At 35.9% G+C, this 23,801-nt stretch overlaps 1 protein-coding gene across 3 annotated transcripts in view; it reads right to left on the bottom strand.

The window, feature by feature from the left end:
* CUL5 (cullin 5) overlaps positions 1 to 23,801 on the bottom strand; it is an 81,735-nt gene that overhangs the window by 17,008 nt on the left and 40,926 nt on the right. For all 3 annotated transcript variants that reach the window (XM_010988976.3, XM_064482014.1, XM_064482015.1), the window contains 4 exons: positions 12,782 to 12,875; positions 10,608 to 10,738; positions 10,251 to 10,358; positions 7,504 to 7,568 (listed from right to left, as the gene is read on the bottom strand). In XM_010988976.3, coding sequence (XP_010987278.1) covers positions 7,504 to 7,568; positions 10,251 to 10,358; positions 10,608 to 10,738; positions 12,782 to 12,875 — 398 coding nt within the window. The remainder of the gene's footprint in view (positions 1 to 7,503; positions 7,569 to 10,250; positions 10,359 to 10,607; positions 10,739 to 12,781; positions 12,876 to 23,801) is intronic.

Raw genomic sequence — 23,801 nt, 5'->3', positions numbered from 1 at the left:
ATGGAAGAGGCTAATCACTTTAATCAGGAACTGCACTGGCTCAAGGACGGGCTGTAGTTCTGCTAAGAATCAGTCTACCCCTGGTTAGCCACTGAATGTATGGAACGTCCCTCCTGGGCTTTCAACTGCGAACCGAGGGGGCTTTGTCATTCCAGGCCTGTGTGGTGACCCAGAGCCCTACTGTCCCCCAGCAGTGCTGCTCAGCCTGAGCCAAGCCTAGATTCTCAGCTGCTTCTTTTCAGGGAAACACAGCTACAAAACCTCAGCTAACTTCTGAAAGGCTCTCTCTCATTTGTATAACATTTGAACATCTTGTTCTAGTTGCTTCTGTAGCTCTTTGATAATAGGAAAATTACTATTTTCTTAAATTTACCTGATTTTTCTGGTTGTTCTCAGTGGAAGCACTGGCTCAGCATGAACTACTCTATTCCTCCTGAGAGGTGAGTCTCTCAAATACCCTGGATGCTATTAGCAGCTTTATTCTTCTAGAACATTACCTCTACCACCTCTAATAGCCACAGCACCCATGTTCTGCTGCCTGGATCAGCTAATAATACTCATTTTATTCCACAGAAAATTTCTACTTAATCTGGAGCTAAAGGTAGGACACAGTGACCTTAAATTAAAAAAAAAAAAGAGAAACCCAGTAATCCCTGCCTCTCAGGATCTAGACTGTAAAAACACTTTCATGTATATCAAATGGCAAGTATACAATATTATTCTCTGGAGCACTATTAGTAATAGGAGAATATCAGAAACTACTTAGCACAGCAATAAAGGATCAATTAAATAAACTATGCTGTACCTACCAGACATAATGCCACGCTGCTATTAAGAATAACACAGTCATCAAAAACCCACAGCTAACATACTCAATGGTGAAATACTGATGGCATTCTCCCCTAAATCAGGAATGAGACAAGGACACCCGTATTCACCACTGCTATTCATCACTGTGCTAGAAGTTCTACAAATTCTACTTAGAACAATTAGGCAAGAAAAATAAAGACATTCAAATCGGAAAGGAACAAGTAAAAGTATCTCTCTTCACAAATGTCATGACCTTGTACACGCAAAATATGAAAGAATCCACAAAAAAGCTACTAGAGTCAATGAATGAATTTATTAGCAAAGGTGCAGGGTGCAAGATCAACATACAAGAATCAGCTGTGTTTTCACACACGAGCAATGAAAAATCCAAAAGGAAATTATATAAACAATTTCATTTATAATAACATCCAAAAGAAAAACATACCTAGCAGTAAACTTAAACAGGGACATGAAAGCCTAAACAGAGTGGAAAAGCCATTCCTGCAGGGCTGCAGCCTTGCATGGGGAGTCAGAGCCTAGGCTTGGCAAATCAGATATCCACTGGAAAGGCCTAGCATCCAGGTGTCAAAGCCCAAACAGTAAAGGGTGTGTTGACAGGTACGGCATATGAGAGACCAGACAGGTGAGGAGGGTGCCCACATAAGGGAGGCACAGTGGGAGGTGCAAAGGTTCCAGTGGGATGGGGAAGGCATTCACATGGGGGGGGGGGGGGCCAGGCCGGGGACTCAGAGCCTCAGCAGGGTGAGGAATGCATCTGCCAGGAAACCAGGCACTGCGTTGTATATCTTTAAGTCTGTCCACTGAGAGGGTCTAAGAGCAGTAGCACCGCAACAGCAATGAATACACCCAGCACCAGACTTTGTCCACGAAATACCATTGCTCACTAAAAGGAACTAGGACTTCGTGAAAAAATGGCTGATTCTGAGGCAAGGGGAAGGGCAAGTAAAAAAAATGAGTCTGGAAATCCTCATGTGCCGAAAAGAAAGGAAGAGTTTACTGTCAAAAGGACCCAGAAACCAGCTCTCACTAGTGAAATCTAGGCTAATTTGAAAATCAAAATAAAGAAAAAAAAAAAAGTAAATTATAACCCACTGAACAAAAATAGTAAACCATGAGTCCATGCTGAAATGACAAATCAATGTATAAAATGAAGATCTGACGAGCAATGATGGGGTCTTCACACAGTTTGAAGCACCTATTGACAAATACTTACTGACAATAAGAAAAAGAGTAACTGAGTGGAGAAGTCTGGCAGGCACTAACCCAATCAGGCAATCAAACTAAACACAGGCAGTAATGGAGTAAGTCAAAACCACGCACCTTCCCTCGGACAAGATGCGATGAGAACAATAAAGCCTCACTTCAGCCAAACGTGTAAACCTGAATCTAATCATAAAAATACCAGACTGACTCAAACCGGACTGTAGGCTTCAAAAACGTCAAGGTCATGAGAGTCATAGGAGAGATGGCTCCAGGCCAAAGAAAAAGAAATATAACAACCAAATGCAACACATGGTTCTGTACTGGATTCTTCTGCTAAAACAACAACAAAAACAGCAACAGCAACAAAAAAACTCCATGGTCAATAAATTTAAAGGGGTCTGAGCAGCAGATGGTATTATGCCTCAAAGTCAATTTCCTGATTTTGATAGTTATACTGTGATTATATTTATAGAAAATATATATTAGTGCACTAGGAATAATGAACAACTTAATCTCAAACGGTTCCAGAAGAAAGTTTCAATGGTATTTCCACACAGAAAAGAATAATATAGAACTTAACAAATTTATGTATATTAATTTGACAACTGAAAAGAACACATTTCTTTAAAAACACAACTTACCAAAACTAAAACTAGACTAAATGTAAAAGTTGGAAAAGCCCTGTATCTATTAAAGAAATTAAATTTGTAACCAGTATCAGTTCATTAAAAACTTCATGCCCAAATGGTTTTACCAATGAATTCTATCAAACATTAAAGAAGGAATACCAATTACACTAATTCTTTTAGAACATTCAAAAAGAAAGAGTAACTCTCAATCCTTTTTATGAGGTCAGCATAATCCTGAAATCAGAAAATGACAAAGACATCACAAAAATGAAAATTGCACAAGGCACATAGTCCAGAAAGAGGTAAATCCTTCACAAAATTAGATTCCAAAAACTTGACAAAACACTAACTAGCAAATTATATCCAGGAATATACAGAAAGAATAATACATCATGATCAAGTAGAATTTATCCCAAGAGGTCAACATTGGCTAAATTATTTTTTTAAAAAATCAATGTATTTCACCACATCAAAAGAATAAGGAAGAAAAACCATATGGTCATTTCAACACAGAAAAAGCACTATTAATAAAAGTCAACACCCATTCATTATCAAAACTTTCAGCAATAATTAGGGGGAAAAAGCAACCCAATTAAGGGCTTCTATGAAAAATCCTCAGCTAACTTTGTACTTAATGACAAAAAATTAAGGCTTTCCCCTTAAGCTTGCCAAAAAAGGCAAGGACGCCCACCCTCACTACTTCTATTCAACATCGTACTTATGATCCTAGCCAGTACATCAAGGCCAGAAAAAGAAACAGCTGGTATAAGGATGAGAAGGGAAAAAATAAAACTATCTTTATTCAAAGATTACATGATTATTTACATAGAAAGTCTTAAGAAATCTAAAAAAGACCTACTAGACCTAATAGCTTTAACAAGGTAACGGGATATAAGATCAATGTACAAGAATCAACTGTATTTCTATACGCTAGCATATCAAAAGCACTGATGGAATAAAAGAACAAAGTTACACCGCTTGACTTCAAGACTTACTGCAGAACAGTATTAATCATGACTCTGTAATGGCCTAAGGATGCTCATATAAATCAATGGACTAGAACAGATGGGCCAGAAAAACATAAACATTTTTAAGTCACCTGATTTTTGACAAAAGACCAAAGCAATGCAGTGGGGAATGGAAAATATTTCCAGCAAATGGTGATGAAACCACTTGCTATCCATATGGAAGAGAGAAAAAAAAAAAGAAATTTAACACCTAACTTACACTATATGCAAATATCAATTTAAGGTAGCTCTTAGACCTAAATGTGAAAGCTAAAAATTATAAAGCTTCTAGAAGAAAAGAGAAAAATACCCTCATACCCTAGAGGTAGAGGTAGACAAAGGTTTTCACAAAAAAACACAGAAAGCAAGAACCACAAAAGATTAATGAAATTCCTACCAAATTACCCAGAACATATTTCACAGAACTAATAAAATTTATATGGAACCACAAAAGACCCAGAATTGTCAGAGCATTACTGAAGAAAAAGAAAGAGGCTGGAGGAATAACTCTCCCAGACTTCAGACAATACTACAGAGCTACAGTCATCAAAACAGCATGGTACTGGTACAAAAACAGACATATGGACCAATGGGACAGAATACAGAGCCCAGAAATGAACCCACAAACTTCTGGTCAACTAATCTTCAACAAAGGAGGCAAGAACATACAATGGAATAAAGACAGTTTCTTCAGCCAGTGGTGTTGGGAAAACTGGACAGCAGCATGTAAATCAATGAAGCTAGAACACTCCCTTACACCATACACAAAAATCAACTCAAAATGGATCAAAGACTTAAACATAAGACAAGATACAATAAACCTCCTAGAAGAAAACATAGGCAAAACATCTCACATACATCTCAAAAATGTTCTCCTAGAACAGTCTACCCAAGCAATAGAAATAAAAGAATAAACAAATGGGACCTAACGAAACTTACAAGCTTCTGCACAGCAAAGGAAACCACAAGCAAAACAAAATGACAACAAATGGAATGGGAGAAAAGTTTTGCAAACAATGAAACCTACAAAGGCTTGATTTCCAGAATATATAAATAGCCAATACGACATAGTAAGAAAAAAACAAACAACCCAATCCAAAAATGGGTAGAAGACCTAAACAAGCAATTCTCCAAGGAAGAAATACAAATGATCAACAGGCACATGAAAAAATGCTCAATATCACTAATTATTAGAGAAATGCAAATCAAAACTACAATGCCGTATCACCTCACACCAGCCAGAATGGCCATCATTCAAAAGTCCACAAATGACAAATGCTGGAGAGGCTGTGGAGAAAAGGGAACCCTCCTACATTGCTGGTGGGAATGCAGTTTGGTGCAGCCACTGTGGAAAACAGTATGGAGATTCCTCAAAAGACTAGGAACAGACTTACCATATGACCCAGGAATCCCAGTCCTGGGCATATATCCAGAAGGAACCCTACTTCAAAAAGACACCTGCACCCCAATGTTCCTAGCAGCACTATTTACAATAGCCAAGACATGGAAACAGCCCAAATGTCCATTGAGAGCTGACTGGATAAAGAAGATGTGGTATATTTATACAGTGGAATACTATTCAGCCATAAAAATGACAACATAACACCATTTGCAGCAACATGGAGAATGTCATTCTAAGGGAAGTAAGCCAGAAAGAGAAAGAAAAATACCATATGAGATTGCTCATATGTGGAATCTTACAAAAAAAAAAAAAAAAAAAAGAACATAAATACAAAACAGAAACAGACTCATAGACATAGAATTCAAACTTGTGGTTGTCAGACAAGGGGGAGGAGGGCAGGAAGGGACAGACTGGGAGTTTGAAATTTGTAGATACTGACAGGCATATGTAGAATAGATAAACAAGATTATACTGTATAGCACAGGGAAATATATACAAGATCTTAGCTCACAGCAAAAAAGAATGCGACACTGAATATATGTATGTTCATGTATAACTGAAAAATTGTGCTCTACGCTGGAAATTGACACAACATTGTTAATCGACTATAACTCAATAAAAAAAAATAATTTCACAAAGAAAAAAAAAGAAGAACCACAAAGAAGAGCATATATCTTACAAAGGACCTATATACAGAATATATAAAAACTCACAGTTCACTAATAAAAAGGAACAACCCAGTGGAAAAAAAAACAGGCAAAAATTTTGAACATTTTATAAAGAAAAATAAACAAATGCCAAAAAATACATGAAAAAGTGCTCAATATCAATAGTCATAAGGGAAATGGGAATTAAAACTATACTGAGGTAATACTACACACAGAATGACTAAAATTAAAATGATAACACTAAAAACATTGGTGAGAATGTGGATTAACTAGTACTCTTACACTTCACCGGTGAGCATGTAAAACACTACAACCACATTGGAAAACAAACCCCTATGATACACAAAAATATGGCTGAATCTCAAAAGCACTATGCTGAATTGAAAAAACCTTTACACAAAAAGTATATATACTGTATGAATTTATATGTAGTCCTAGATCAGGCAAAACTAACCTATGTTGAAATAATCAGAAGAGTTGCCTTCTGGAAGGAAGTGGGAGTGGAGTTGGAACTGACTGGGAATGGACATGAGGAAACTCTCAAGGATGATGAAAATACTGTGTATCTTAACAGGGATGTAGGCACTTGTCAAATCTCACAAAATTATACAGTTAAGATTTATGGATTTAACTGAAGGTAGATTTTATCTCAAAACAAACACAAAATTCAGTTAATGGCTATATGGTGAAGTGTTTAGAAAGTAAAGGTTACTGATGCCTGCAACTTCTTTTGAAGTGCACTTAAAAAGCTGACTGATGGGTGTATAGGGAGGTACACATTTAATAAGGCAATAGAGTGACTTTACTCTTGAGTTTGAAAATTTTATTAAAAAGTTCTGGGAGCAGAGGAGACTGAAGAAGACCTTTATGTATTCATATGAAGGGATCTCCAATATGTCATGTTATGTTTCATATATTTCACAATCTATAAAATCTATAAAGAGAACACAATAAATGCCCTTCTAAACTATTCCAATTACTTTAAAACTGTAGGACTCAGGTGTCTTCCACTGTAATAGCACTTGAATAACTTACATGGCTCAAAAAAGACAAACTGACACTGACTTAAAAAAAAAATCCTGAACAATTACTTTTCCTTCTTAAGACATGTTACTTTCAAATATTTTATTAGCATTATGTATAAAATGTATTTACAATAGCAATTCTCAGCTAGAAATTACAAAAAAAAAAAGACTTTTCCAATTAACCTTTACTGCTACTCAGTACTACTCTGAAGATATGATAGCTAGCTCAGATTAATATTTCATTAAATTTTGATTTTTAGATTTTCTATAATAGTACTTAGCACAAGTAAGTCCATCTTATTTGAGAGATGATATGAGAGCTCATCAATGAGAGATCAGTTTTAAAAATGGCAATATAAAAATTTACATTAAAATTATTTCTCCTTTTTTTAAATCATTATGGTGAATTGAGTCATATTCCATGCTTTTGTAGGTTATAAAATAACTGGTGAATAATGAGGAGGGAAAACAAGTAGAGATTCAAAAAGATTAAGAACAAAACATTTTTTCTACTTAAAAAATAATGTCAACATTTTTTGGTAATAATAGGAGACAATATAAAATTTAAAAGTGAAACAGTTCTTAATAATTAAAGGCAGCAAAAATCATAAAAGTTAAAAAAGCAAAAAAACAAACCTGATAGGATTAGGGAAACAGGGCACTTCTGCATATTCAATAACACATAGTACTCTCCAAAAACAGTAAGAATATTAAATACATAATTTTTAAAAACCTTACCCTTTCTGCTTCAAAGGTAATTCAAGTTTAAATATGGTAGCATCATTAACAACTGCTTTATATGCCTGCAAAAAATGGTTTAAAGTAAAACATAAACATTATTTTTAACACTTAAAATACAGCTAGATAAATTGTTACAATTCCAAAAATACATAAAATATAAATTGATTTTTAATTTTACTGGTGTATCTGGCCTGATAGAATTCCTCAAGGCAATGACATCAGCATGTTCTTTGTCATATGATTATCATAATTCTCAAGTGAGGTCTTAATGCTGCCTGATAACCATACTATTTTTCTCTTGTCCACACATTTTCCTGGAAAACATTTTCATACCACCTCCTTTCTCTTCAAACCTCCAATATTTCCTCTCCCATGCAAGTTCTCAGCTGATGGTTGGGCTTCCTATTTTATCAAGAAGACTGAAGTAATCAGAATTTCCTAGTTCTCCTGTGTCATTTTCTTCCTCTCTGTTTTCTGCAGCTTCAGTATGCATACATATTACTTTTTAAATCTTAAAAATTCTCTCTTGACTTTGTCCACCTTCAGGTACTCACCCATCTCTCTCTCTCTCTCTCTCTCTCTCTCTAAACTAAATTCCTAGAACAATTATCTAACTCAAGAATTATCTATCTCAAGTGTTGCTGATAGATTTGTAAAATGGTAGAACCACTTTGGAAAACAGTTTTACAGGATTTTATAAAGTTATTTACACTTCTCATGATTCAGCAATTCCACTGTTAATTACCCAAAAGAAATAAACACATATCCACACACACACACACACAAAGAATTATCTAACTCACTGTCTCTAATTTCTCTATTCCCATTCTTACTGTGAGCCATTCTATCACCAGGCTTTCTCACTACTACTCCAACCAATCGTTCTTGTCCAGGTCACTCACAACCTTCATGTTGCTGAAGACAGTGGCTAATCCCCATCTTATCTGACCCATCTGATCTATCAACAGCATTCTACAACAGAAGAGCATACTCTCCTCCCAGAAAGTGCTTTTTCCACTTGTTTTTTAGCATAGCACTCTCCTGGTCATTCCAATCATTCTCCTCTCTCCTCATGAAAGATGGTTGGGTTCCTCATCTTTCTGATAACTAAATTTAGGTTGCCCCAGGCCTGTCCTTGGATCTCTTCACTCTTAACTTTGGAGATCACAGCCAGTGTCAGTGCTTTAAACACCATCTATCTGCTGATGCTCCCAAATTTATTTTTGCAGCCCTGTCCTCTCCCTTTAAGCTCCAGACGTGGTGTTATCACATGGATGTTTATTAAACATTCAAAGTTAACCTGTCCAGAACTGAGTTCCCAATCTCTCTTCAACCATCTCCCCAAAACCTGCTTCTTCCACAGTCTTCATCTGCCCTCATCTCAGTAAGCATATACTTCTAACTGATCAGAACAAAACTGGAGTGCCATCCTTGATGGATCTCCTTCTATCACATTGCATGTCTGGTTCCATTATCAAGTCCTGTATAGTCTCTTTTCACTATATAAACAGAACTCAACCACTTTTGACTACTTCTACCTACTACTGTTCTGGGCAGAGCTCCCATCATTGTTTAATCGAATTACTTAAATAGGTTCTTAACCCATATTCTTGCTTCCTCTGTTGCCTCCTTCGGTCTAGTCTTTCTGTAGCAGCCAGGTAATCCTGATAAAATATACGTCAGATCCTGTCATTCTGTTCGAGATCTTTCTATGACTTTCTAACCTATTCAGAGTAAAAACCAAACTCCTTACAATGGCTCACAGTCTTACATGACCTGGCCTTCTATTATCTCTGACTTAATTTCCTACTATTTGCCCCCTCTAGCCACAATGATCTCTTTCCTCTCTAGTCCTAGAACATGACGGGTGTATCTCTGCTTTAGAGCCTTCGCACTTGTGTCTCCTCTGGCTAGAGTACTCTTCTCTTAACCACACGGCTTACTCCTTAATCAACTTCAATCTAGCTTTGAATAAACCCTCTGCAGGCCAATTGAACACTTCAAACCACCTCATTTCCTCCACACTCCCTTAACCCCTTTCCTACTTTATCTACCCATGTACTACCTACCTACCTTTCTTTCTAACCATTCATTTATTTATCTAAAAATAATGAGGAAAAAAGCCTACTAGAAAAAGCTGATTTTTTTTAAGAGTTTAGAAAAAAAATCTAACTTAGGAAGTAAGGAAAGGTAGCTGAAGGAGGGGGGAACTAACAGTAATTTCTAGTGACAGGTTTATGTCATTTAAAAAGACACAATTCTAAGGATAATACTGTTTCATTATCTTTATCCTATAACGATGGGCAAGAGGGTATGGAAAACAAGGATAAATGTGATGTAACTGTCACAAGAGCTCTATGAAAGGAAAGGGGACAGGGAAATCAATTCTGCTTGGGACAGGATGTGGGGAGAGGCAGAGTATCAAGGATGGTCCATGAGAAGTATGCTATGACCTGGGTCTTGAAGAAGGATGAAGAGGAATTCAATAATCAGTAATATTCAAAAACAGGAAAACATTCTTGAAAAATGAGGAAGAGAACAACCTTCTAGCTAAATTTTGGTTCACATGCATACCCAATGCTGACAAAAGCGCTAACAAACCAAACATAATAAACACGGTTGCCCTCCACTGATGAAAAATCAGTGTTGCTAGCTTTTTTAGCTTGTAACTTAATAGAATAATGATGTAAGTTTCTTACTAAAATTAAATTATGACAGTAATGTTAATATACAGGAATATATACCTTGTCTCTTGCAGTAAGAAATCGTGGATCATCTTGAAAAGCTTCTTTGACGAGTTTACTAAATCTATTAAATAGTGTAAGTAATTGCTCAACATATTTCTCAGAGTCCTAAAAATAAAGTGTTTTATATTCAGTTGAGTCTTTAAAAAGAAAATAATAATACAAAAAAAGAGAGAAAATACAAACATAATTTTAATAAAACACTACAGCTTTAAAATTAGGAAAATTTTCTGAAAAAAGTTTTTCTTAAAAAAGGTGTTCCAACATTACTGTTTTGCTATCAGTTATTATTTTAAACACCTGATTCTGCATTGAGAAGATAACCTTGATATATATGTTGTCACCGAGAAGACTTACAGTAGTAATGGTTTCAGCAGCTGCTACCATGTCTGCCAGGCCCGCGCTAATGATGTGTTCCTCCAGGTCCTTCAGCATTGGCTCTATCCCATTAGGAACTTTGTCCATCAGTGAGAACATTAAATGTAGTTCTGAAAGGACAGAACATACTCATGTAACCCTTTCATCCACCAGAAGAGATTTTCTCTTTGCCTTGTATCATGGATCCATGATGCCTGTCACAATGAGTGCGGGGAAGTACTAGCTGGAAGCTGACAGCTTTAGTAGTATTCTGTGGGTACAATTAGTTCAGGGGTTGTTACAGTAAGAACTGCAGACTCTACAGTAAGAACTTCCTAATCTACCTTCTCAGTCTGAGAAAAATAACTTTTATTTTTTGGGGGGGATTAGGCTTGTTTGTTTGTCTGTTTATAAATAATGGAGGTACTGGAAATTGAGCCCAGGACCTGGAGCATGTTAAGCATACACTCTACCACTGAGCTACAGCCTCCTCCTTCAAAAATTATTTTTGTAAGAAATCCTAATTGAAGTGATCACACACACTGTAAAACCCAACTCCTCTTAAAAGATGAGTCATCTGATTTTCAAATGCAATGGAATGTATTTATTCTAAGAAATACAAAAGTTTACACAAAAGATTAGTACATTTCATAAAATAGATGCAATATTAAATACACAAAACACAGCCATGTGATTAAGGGGTAAAATAATCATGTCCTCAGATAAGACAGCATAAAACTCTATTCATAAAAACTTTTTCAATTTACAAAAAAGCACTTTCTCCTGTTTTACCATTTAATTGACCTTCAGAAAAGTCTTACTTCTGAACTGGGTACCACTAAATAAGTCCTTTTGAAGGGAGTCCAACATGGATCTGACATAACACTACTGAGCTTGGCATACAGAAATTCAAATAATTCATTTATGCCAAGCGAGAAACTTGCTTTTTACTACAAAACTACTTCTGAAGAGTGTATGGACTTAAGTGAACTGAAATATATATATATATTTTCTTATTTAATAAATATTTATTATCTACCTCATGCTAGTCACTGTTCAAAGTATTTGGAACACATCAGAAAATAAAGCAATCAAAGAAAAATGTTAACCAAATCAAAGGATTTCACTCTTTATGTTTGATAATGCTATTATTTCTATACAAGGTGCTATTAACTATTATAGAAGAAACCCTAATCATAATTTTTATTTGAGTGAATGATCAGATAAACCAGTGTACAATAATGTAATTATGTAAATTTAGGAAATATGCAATTTAGTCTTGGAAAATTTAAAGAAGCTGGTTTTAGCCTGCCGTGAACTCCTCTTCTGCTTCTCCATTAGAAGGTCCTATCAACTGGTTTGTCAGATCTGGGACGTAAGTACTTTCTTCCACAGAAAATTAAATTCCCATTTAGAAATGACTTACTGGCAAGACTCATCTTTATCACTCATTTACTAGATATTCTTGAGAATAATGTTTTCAAGGTACTGAAATACATACTTTAAATGCAACTAGAGACCTCGCAATTTTACATAATGAAATCTAGAGAGTAATACATCAAAATGTTAAAAGTGGTCATCTCGGAGTGGTAAGGATATGGGTAATTTTTACTGTATTCTTTTTTGTTTTAATGTACTTGTTACCTCCCAAAATATACCTTTATCATATTTAAGTAATAAAAAAAATTTAAGTAAAAAAATACACTTCAGATATCTTAAATTATAATGTATTTTGGGAGAGAGGGATGAAGATTACAAACATAGAGCATTTTATTACTTTTTAAAAATATTTGTCACAAGGTCCCACACACAAGTCAAATTACCTAGTTTTATCCTATACCATATGTTTATCATTTAAACTAGCCTTTAAAAGCAGAGTCCTACTTTCCCCCCCCTACTTTTGAGAAGAAATTGAAATTCACATGCAAGAGTACCCACACACATACTGATACCTGGGGGGGGTGAGGAGGGGAATGCTTAAAATATACATTTATAATCTTCTTTACAGTGTTTCTAACTATGCTAAATATTTTATCATTTTCTTTAAGTATAATTTGCCATAACAAAAATACATACGTATAAAAGAGTGACCTAACAGCAATTTATTAAAAGTGATGTGCTTCAAAGATACCCTCTAAAAAGAGTATGAGAACGTTATGTGATGTTTTACCTACTTTCAGTTTCGTTTCGCTTGATCATGCCTTGGCACTCTGCTAAGATAGTCTCTTTAAAGGATGTCACCAGAGCATTTACACAGCATTCCATGAGCTGAAACACATCAAAAACTGGTCAAGGCCCTTGTAAGCACAAGTAAGGCACAAATCTATTCCTCTCCATTTTGCCTTATAGCTCCATAAAACCACATTCTTGAACAATAGCAAAACAGCTAAGCTCACTGAAAGTAGACTTTACTTACCTTTACGAGAGGATTACTGAAGATGGGTACTCTATGTAAGTTTACCAAAGCATACTTCCCTCTAAGGAAAAGGCTACAGAATGTAGGTTCTCGTTAGAAATTTTAATGAAAGTCCTCAAGGAGGGGAGGAAAAAAATTTTAATATACAAAACAAAATGAAAAAAAAAAAGAAAAAACAACCTTTGGTAAACTCTCATCTGGAGAGAACCTGTGCTGGAATTAGATCCTAAAATTCTAAAAGTATGAACATTCATTCAACACATAGTAGGCATCGCTGCTGTTGGCACCAAAGAAGTGATCAGGATACAAAGGAGAATTTAAGAAATAACCTCTGCTTTGGAGAAGACCACTGTCTCATTGAGGGCAGGGAGGGAGGCAAATGTCAACTAATAAACACAACTCAGGTAAGTGGCAAAGTGCACGCGCGTGCACAACACACACACACACACACACACACACACACACACACACACGCCCCCAGACAAAAACAAAGGGACTACTATTTGTTCGTGGGTAGTTAAAAAGGTCTCATGCACAAGATGAAATGTAAATTCAATGCTTAAAAATAAGTACAAGTCTTAAAACGGATTGAGTATTCTAGGAACAAGAAGCTGAATATAGCAGTGAAGAGACATTGGGAGGGAAAGCCAGAAAGGTAAGCTGGAGCCAGATTGTGAATGAAAATCTATGGTTTGGGATTTTATTCTATAGGTAGGGAAGGTTGTAAACAGAGGATAAATGTAATGAGCTTTGACTCCCCTACAAAGTCATTTCTAAACGCTCAGTCTAATGGTAGGTGGTACTCAGTGGTGGTAGGGAGACTGGCAAACAAGGCTGTTGAAATACTCCAAGTAAGATGGTTAGGGTCCAGTGTTCTGGCTGGCCCTCAGGAAAATCCACCCCACCTCATCACTGCTCCTTCATGTCATATATTTACTTGTCTCACAGGTATCAAATAAAATGAATAGGGTGCAAAGTACACAAGGCTGACATCTCTCTTCTGAAAAACAGATCATCATAGATAGATCTATATTAAGGAAGGGAACTATGTGTGTCTTAAAAAGTTCTTTGCCAAAAATTCCTCTTGGAAGTGACATAATGTTGATAATTACTGGAGTTGAATTTAGGTAATGGAGAGTCATTATACTACTCTTTCTACTTTAAAAAATGTTAAAAATTTTCCGTAATAAAAGATCTTTTTCAGATCCCTCTTTGAGAATTATGCTAATGAGTTTAAAATCCATGTATGTCAATTTCTGTAATAAAAAAACACACAGATACAAAGTGGTTGAGAAATTTCTGCCCTGCCAAGGTGGGGCGCTCTGCCCCAATCACTGAGTAACCTCATTCCGTACCAGCTCTGGAATATGCACAACTGAACACTACCAGCTTCAACAGAGACTAGATAAATCTAATTACATGTAACTAATAAAGAAGAAACAGAAAGTGCCATCAAAATAAGCCCCAAGCCCCAGTCACTTCAGCTCTGCTTTCTATTTTAGTTTAGATCAGGAGTAGTCCAACTTGTGTTCAGGAGAAGTCCAAGTTTTGCAGACTCCAAAAATCCAGACCAGTGTGTTTCAAACTGTCTGTTGTGAAATCAGTTTTAATAGCTGTGACCAGGGTTTCTTTCTTTAATAATACAGAACAGTACAAACAACATCAGAACGCAACACAGATAACAGCAACAAATATTATTCCATAAAAATTTTGTTTCAGATGTGAGCAAATAAACAAAGAATATACTAAGCCACAATAAAAAATGTATTTCTTACTGTGGGTTACAATGAGGATTAAGAGGAGAGGCTAAATCGACAAGACAACTGAAGTAAACTGCAAAGACTGTGGTAACTGCTTAAGTGAAAGGAGTTAGGGATCTAAGTTGCTGAAGCAGTTTCTAGCTTGAAAGGTTAAACAAATTATTATAATAACAAATATTTTTAATGCGTACTTACTCTGACCAAGCATTATGCTAAATGCCTTTTAAACATTATCTCATTTAACCCATATGTCATTTAATCCATGACAACCTTATGCCGCAGATATCTACCATATGAGGAAACAAGCTGAGAGAGGCTAAGTAAATAACCTACAGATGTTGCACAGTTAGTTCATTAGGTTTTGAGCTGTAATATGAGGCCAGGTATGTGAGTCCACAGCCTACAACTTTTGATACTACACTAAGAGAGCAAGTATATACTTAGCAATGGCTACATGCTCAGAGTTGTGTGTTATAAGGAACAGAGAAGTACAGAACACGGTTTATATCCTCACTGCTCTTAGTAACTGGAGTGCAGTGTATCTAAAAAATGTGTGCATACTTCATACACAACAGAGGTGCATAAAAAGTTCAATTTCACCAATAAGGCAAAGAAGTAGAAGCAAACGCATCATTAACACACCATAAACCTCACAAGGACAGAGACTGTGTTCTGTCCGTAGCCACACATCCACAGCTTCAACACAGCCGGTACTTGATAAACAACACAACAAAGCAGCCTGTAATCTGCTACTAAATCAAGCTGTAGAAACAAGAAGTGCAGTAAAACGTTGCTTTAAAAAATGAATTAAAAAACAAACAGACTGAGCTATATGAATAAGGAAATATTCCTTATTGGGTAGAATGACTCTTACTGAACAATATTAAGTTAGAAAAATAAGTTAGGGCCAAATCATGAAGGGCCTTGAAAATCACAGACAGGAAATAATGATACTATGGCTTTTGAATAAAGAAATAAAATAGTGAAAGTGATGTTTATGGAAGAGTACCCCGAACTCACAAAAGAAGAAACACAAATGGTCCACAGTAAGATAAAGATGCCCAGCCTCATCAGTGATTTTTAAGTGCATATAAAAAATCTTTTAAAATCTGTGATACTGAGCTTGGCAAAATTAATAGTCTGACAAAACCCCGATGAACAAAGATAAACAGGCATAGTGTAAATGGGAATGAGAATTACAACAACATTTCTGAAAATCTGTTTGGTGTTTACAGCGATCTGTGAAAGGTGCAGAGCCTTTGCTTCAGCAACCTCCTTTCCAGGAAATTCTATTCCAAGAGGCTGCCACATGTGACAAAGATATATGTATAAAGATGTTAAAAAGATAAAAAGATATAAGCATATAAGAGTGTTCCGGGAAGTACTATTTGTAAAAAATAAACTAATGATAACAAATAATACTGAAAATTCCCATCATTAGAGAATTAGGTATATTACAATACACATATACAATGAAATATATACAGGCATTAAAAACAATGTTATAATTCAGAAGTGTTTAGAGTGAAAGTGCGCATTATCATTTTTTTCAGTGCTGGAGAAAAGAAAGAAAGAAAAAAAGAAAGGAAAAGAAAGAAAAAAGAAAAGGAGGAAAGGAAAGATAGGAAAGGACATGAAAGGAAAGGAAAGGAGGAATGGACAAAAGAGGGAAAAAAAAGAAAAAAAGGATCAACCAAGCACGTATGACAAAATGATCACTGTTAAATCTGGGGGCTGGGTTTGGGGAGTGGGGTTCATTATACTATTTTCTCTATTTTTGTAAATATTTGAAAACTTTCAACACAAATATTTTATTAAAAAATAAAGAGAAGAATTATGGCATAGGTCCCTGTGTATTGAAAAATCCTTTAGAAAACTATTTTATGTAGGCAAAAAGAAGAAAGGGAGATTGCTTGATAAGAGTTCTCTCCTTATTTCCAGAGTCTTGTCTTAACCAAAGTTTCTTGAGGGCAGAGACAATGTTATTCCTCTTTTGTACTTTTTCCCCCATCGTTTACCAAAGTTCTGCATCCAGGGTCAACCCTAAATATATACTTGTTATTTGAAAAATACATCTTGCATGGAAAGGATAGTGATAAACCATCTCTCTCACCTTGTATTCCCTTTCTGTCTCCTTTTGCTAGCTTCCGTGAAGAAAAAAATTTTTTGCCATATGTCATCAACGCCTGTATTTTGCCTGAGATGAGCACCACTTCTAAATCCATAGCACTCTCCCCAGAGGTCTGCAAGGTGCAACACTTTAACTATCAACGTGCTTGATGTTTTACCTTCCTCTAGATAGCAAAACTCTTCAAAGATGATGCCTGCCATAAAACACAGCAGGCACTCAGTACCTGTTGAATGAATGAACGTGCAGGTCTGTGAAGACGGAAGGTGGGACAGGCAGGCTAAGTGACGTAGGAGAGTCCTCTTTTAGCAGTATGCAGTTTGCACAATTAGTGCTGCTTCACTGAAGTTTAATAAAAAGCAGTAAGAACAGTTCTGATTTTCATTAGTTATGCAATCCTGTACAAGCAATATTTTGCTTTTGTCTCAGCTATAAAATAGAGGAGCTGGATTAAAAATTATCCTAGGTTTCTCCACCTTAAGATTCTACTTTATTATTATCAGGTCTTTAACCACACAAGGATATCTGTAATGTATTCATGAATTCATTTACTGCATGTGTGGTAGGCTAGTCTCAAAATTAACTTCTCTTGGCCTTTCTAGCTTGGTTACATTTTTTTTTAAACCTTTATAACTAGTGTTACCTGCTTCATTTCTAAACTAGCTATACAAGTAACTCTCTATATAGACCAATGGAATCAATTAGACTCACCTTGACTTTTCACACAGCACCCTTAATATACCAAAATGAGGGTCAACAAGTACTTTACTTAATGTTAATAATTTATGAATTGTAACCTTGTTGTTAATTCAGTTTTTCATCAGTGTTTTGCACAGGCAGTAAAATAGTTTCTGTCTGAGACTCAGTAAGCAACTTTCTGCAGACCACAGCCCTAACAGTAAAAACTACCATGTCAGTTACAGTGCTTAAATGTTTTGATAAAGTAGTTGATTAAACACAATTGGGTATTACCCATTTTACAGTTAGGAAAACAAGGATTACAGAAGTTGAAGAACTTGCCAAAGGGTAAAATGACAACGGAACTCAAACCCTCCTCTTGTTCCAACGTGTATGCCCCTAATCACTACGCTGCCTCCCCGTCAGTGCCCTGGTCATTGTGAAGAAATGAAGACTTGCCACCACTGCTTCACTCTCTAGTCCATTAATCCACTGTAGAAACACTCCAGTTTATTCTAGTGCTACTCTGAAGACCGGGACCACTTCTGTCCTCTTATCCCCACTAGCACAAGGCCTGACACAGTTCAGGTGCATGGTAAGTAATAACTGAATGCTCTCAGGTAGTACCAAGGGATGTGGGACTATCACCTAAAATGCTAAAAGCCACAGGAAAAAAATTGTAAGTTATTTTGTTTTATATTTTTTCCTCATTCTTTTCTTACTGTTATGTGTCACTTTTTGCTGTCTATGATGCCTCTTCAGCCAGCACAGCTCTGAAGCCTCTGACCCAGTTTTACTAACATACCGCTGCTCATCTCTACAGGCCCGTCCAGTGATAATCAAGCTAATTAGAGAGCTGGGAGGATGCCTGGGTCTGGGCGGGACTAAGCTGCTCTCCTGCAAGCAAAGGTAGAGCAGCGGGCCTACCAGGCAGCTAAGGCAGCGCTGCTGCTCAGATCTCTTGGCCTGACTTACTTTCCAGGCTCCCCACTGAGCTGCAAGTAGCTCAAGCTGCCAGAAGGCTTGTCCTCTGGAGGAGTCCAGTATTCCTGCATCATACCTACTACAAACACATATACACTGACAGCTCACTCACGCCTGCACATGTGCACAAAGAAACACACTTACACACAAAGCATCTGATCCAAGTTTGGACCCTCAAACAGAGCTGGGCCGATTAGCACTAGGCTAATTAAAACGAGTAGGGCCAGACTCTTCCCTCTGGTCCAAACTGGAGGGACAAACTGGGAGCTCTCATGATCCCCACTTCAATCCAACACAGCTGCATCAGTGACTCAAACACCATGAGCAGTATCACTACAGATGATACAATTTTTGACAGTGAAAAAAATTTGTTTCTTTTTTTTTAAATTTATTTTTAATTTTCTTTGGTGGTGGTGGGGTAATTAGGTTTATTTATTTATTTATTTTTAGAGGAGATACTGGGGATTGAATCCAGGACCTTGTGTATGTGAAGCTCTACCACTTGAGCTATACCCCCCACCAAAATTTAAGATTCTAAATAAAAAATATATTACCGTTCCTCAATTTACACAGTAATATCATCCCTGGAAAATAAAGTGTATTACTAATATCATGCAAAAATGTTTTGATTCATAAGTAAAATAAAATTCTAGATGCAAATAAGTATAAACAAGATTTTCACTTACATGATTGGCCAGTGGGATTACTGAACATTATTTTTGGGATATGGTGTAATTCTTGCTTATGTGGGACAGTCTGAGTAGCATTCCTGGATCCCACTCACTAAAAATCAATCATTGTGACAACCAAAAAAAAAAAAAAGAAAAAGAAAAAGAAAAGTCTCTACAAATTTCTGTAACACGTGCTGGAGGCAGACACTACCGTCACTGAAGACCGCCAGCCTAGAGATTTCCGTTCAATGCACATCAGCTATCCTAACAACCCACAGCGTAACTCACTTCTCTTTGATTCATCTCTATCAGAATCTGCTGTACTGTGACAAGCAAATTCAAATGAAAGCTGAATTACAACAAGCAAATTCGTATGAAAATTGAACTAGGATAAATTTGTAAAAGGATCCTGTGATTATAGACTAAACCTAACATTAATATATTGACAGTAACTTTAATGGGCTATATAGTATATGTCAAAACCCCTCTGGGGTATAAATTTTGTCCATTAAAAATGGGACTTGGTGTTCATTTTGAAAATGGAAGAATAGTGTAACGTTAGGAACTCTGTTAATGTGATTTCCTGAACCAGTTAGTTCAACGGAAGAAAAATGCCATATGATCACCTCTGAGGAAATGTTCTAATCTCACTGTTTTACAAGTTTTCCCAGCCACTTACTTGTTGAAGAGACTCTTTTCTCCACTGTGTGTTCTTGCCTCCTTTATCACAGATTAAAAGACCATAGGTGCGTGGTTTTATTTCTGGGCTCTCTATTCTGTTTCACTGATTTGTCTGTTTTTGTGCCAACACCACATTGCTTTGATTAATGTAGCTTTGAAGGACAGTCTAAAGTCTAGGAGAGTTATACGTCCAGCTTTGTTCTTTTTCCTCAGGGTACCTTTGGCAATTCAGGGTCTTTTGTGGTTCCATATAAATTTTAGGATTATTTGTTCCAGTTCTGTGAAAAATGTCATGAGTATTTTGATAGAAATTGAATGAAATCTGCAGATTGCTTTCAGTGGTATGGCCACTTCAATAATATTAGTTCTTCCAATCCAAGCCAGCATGGGATATCTTTCCACTTCTTTGAATCAGCTTCAATCTCCTTCATCAATGGTCTATAGTTTCCAGAGTATATGTCTTTCACCTCCCTGGTTAAGTTTATTCCTAGGTATTTAAAATTTTTTGGTGCAATTTTAAACAGGATTTTTTTTTCACTTTCTCTTTCTGATATTTCATTCTCACTGTATCAAAATGCAACAGATTGCTATATATTAATCCTGTATTCTGCAACCTTGCTGAGTTCATTTTTTAGTTCTAATTATTTGTTTGTGGAGACATTAAGGTTCTCTATAAAGAGCATCATGTCATCTGCAGTATTTTATCTCTTCCCTTCCAATTTGGGTACTTTTATTCATTTTTCTTGTTTGATTGCTGTGGCAAGGACTTCCAATACTATGTTAAATAAAAGCAGCTAGAATGAGCATCTTTGTCTCTTTCCTGAATTTAGCAGGAAGTCTTCCAGCTTCTCACCATGGAGTATTTTCTTGCCTGTGGGTTTGTCATAAATGGCCTTTATCATGTTCCCTCTATACCCACTCTGATGAGAGTTTTTACCATGAATGGATGTTGAATTTTGTCAAATGTTTTTTCTGCATCTATTGAGATACTGTGATTTTTATCTTTCCTTTCATTAATGTGTGTCACACTGACTGATTTGCATACAACGAACCACCCTTGTGACACTGGAATAAATCCAACTTGATCATGGTGTATTTGCTTTATATATTTAGGTGCTCCTGTACTGCCTGCGTATATGTTAACGACCATAATATCCTCTTCTTATAGTGATCCCTTTATCATTACATAATGTTATTCTTTGTCATTCATTATGACCTTTAAAGTTTATTTTTTCTCATATGAGTACTGCAGCCTTTGCTTTCTTGTCATTTCTGTTTAAATGAAATCTTTCTGCATCCCTTCTCTTTCACTCTGTGTGTCACCCTGAAGGGAGTCTCCTGTGGGCAGTGTATTGAAGGGTCTTGTTCTTTAATACAATCAGCCACCCTGTGTTGTTTGAGCAAAGCATTTAGTCCATTGATATATAAAGTAATTAATTTTTGTTTTTGTTTTCTTTCTTTGGGGGGGGTAGGCTTGCTTATTTATTTACTTATTTATTATTTAAGCAGAGGTACTGGGTTTTGAACGTGAGGGGGAATTAGGTTTGTTTGTTTATTATTTAAACGGAGGCACTGGGCACTGAACCCAGGACCTCATGCACGTTAAGCATGTGCTCTGTAACTGAGTTATACCTCCCCCTGAGTAGTTAATTATTGATATGTATGCACTTACTGCCATTTTATTACCTGTTTATCACTTGTTTTCAGGTTGTTTTGGTAGTACTTCTACATTCACTTCACCTTCTTCTTGTCTCTTCCATTGTGAGACCACACTACTTAATCACAGAGGCTTTACACTCCATGAGACGTCACACTTAACGTCTGGTAGGGCCAGTTCTCTTCAAAGTTTTTCTTTTCCAGTGTTTTCCTGGTTATCCTTACACTTTATTTTTCCACATGAACTTCTTTATCAATTTGTCTAATTTCATGAAACAGCTGCTGGTATTTTTATTGGAATTACAGGGAACATATAAATTAATTTAGGGAAGAAGTGACATCTATATCATTTTGACTCACAGAATTTAAGAATAAGGGGTATCTTTCAGTTTTTTCAAGTCTACCTCTCTGTCTTTGGCATGTTTAAAAATTTTCCTAAGGTTTCACACATTTCTTGTTAAATTTATTCCCAAGTATTTAATTTTTTTTGTTGCTACCATAAGTGAGGTTTGCCCTAATCATATAGTCCCTGTTTATTATTTGTACATAGGAAGGCTGACATTTGTATGTTAATTTTATATCCTGCCACTTTACTGAATTACTTTACTGTTTGAGTTAGTTTTAACACTGACTGTAGAGTTTTCCATATAAAGTACTATCATGTAATCTCCAAAATGAGACAGTTTTCCTTCAGGCTTACCCATTCTCATTGATTCCTACAGTTTAACTGCATGGGCTAATGCCTCTAATACAGTGTTAAATAGCAGTTAGAAATGGTGAGTGTCCCTGCCTTATTCATGATCTTAATACAAATGCCTCTAATGAGACTCCATAAAATAAGATACTGGCTTTACAACTAGGGTATATACATTCCTGATAATATCCTTAATAAAAGAATAATAAGTAAATACTTTTCTTAGCATCATAAAATGCATACATCATGCCAAAAAGCAGCATCGTGCTTAATTGTGACGACTTAGAGAACTGCCATCAAAGACTAGAAGAAGTCAAGGATCCCCAATATTCTTTAACATTTTTCTAAAATAAACCATTAAAGGATCCAATCCACTGAAGGAAATAGGAGATGATAGTATTAAAAAGAAAGATATAATCAGATGCTTGGAAGTATCCAAAAGAACAAAAGAAAACTCTTATAAACTAGGAAAGAATTCAGTAAGCTGCTAAAGTACTATGTAAACATTACTTAAAATGCACACCTGGCCTTTATTAGGCCTGCCGTACACCTGGATACTGCCTAGGTGAGACTTGACCTACTCTACAGAAAACTGATTCAGAAACTTGTTTTCCTGTGCATACTGAAAAGTAATCAGATCTATAAGATTAAGATCACGACTTACTAAATTCAAAGAAGATAACTGGTAAATCATAATAATTTCCTAATTTTCAGAGAAAATGTTAATGTCAAAAATGTACATACTTATTAATATTAAATTTTGTTGTGTATTATTGTGTAGCCCCAGATGAACTGATAGATAATTGTTCTCCACTAGTAAGAACAGCCTAATAGGTACGTATAGACTAAAGCTACTATCAACAAGGCACGAAGATCTGACGTAGCATGTTCTGACGGCTGGTAATTCCTCTAACAGAATTTAGGGTAGTGAGTCTGCTTTGAATAATCTTTAGTTACGGAAATGACTCTTTCCTTAACAACTATTTCAAAAAAAAATTACACTTAATGTGTATTAAATTAGAACCCAGAACTTGGTGATTTTTTGGTTTATTGTTTCTTCCATTACAACACACTTCATTTTAACACATCATTTCTCTTTGGAAACAGAAACTGTAAATTAACAAATATATAACAAATATTATGTATATATAGTATAGTGGCCTTAGATCAGTGAGGTATATAATACAGTCCTGCATCTGCATTAACCCTTAAGTTCCCAACGTTATAGTTAATTCTACAGTTCTCATTTACTGTCTTCTCTGCACCAAATTTTGCTGTACTAACTATATAGGGATCACTGATTAATATTAATCTATGCTCGTAAAAGTTAGGAAAATGACAATCTTTGAAGAACAAGATGGTAATGATGCTTTGGAAGGGGTGTTTATAGAGTTTCCTATTTGCTGGTAATTCTTGTCCTGGTGATTTCACAGGTATGTTCACTTTGTGATAATTCACTTATTATAATATACTTGAGATTTCTGTGCACTTTTCTGTATATATGTTGACCACCTATCAAAACAGCT

Source organism: Camelus dromedarius, chromosome 34, assembly GCF_036321535.1.
Source record: "Camelus dromedarius isolate mCamDro1 chromosome 34, mCamDro1.pat, whole genome shotgun sequence".
NCBI classification, from domain to species: domain Eukaryota; kingdom Metazoa; phylum Chordata; class Mammalia; order Artiodactyla; family Camelidae; genus Camelus; species Camelus dromedarius.
Note: the sequence above shows the minus strand (reverse complement) of the source record. Positions and strands in the feature narration are given on the sequence as shown.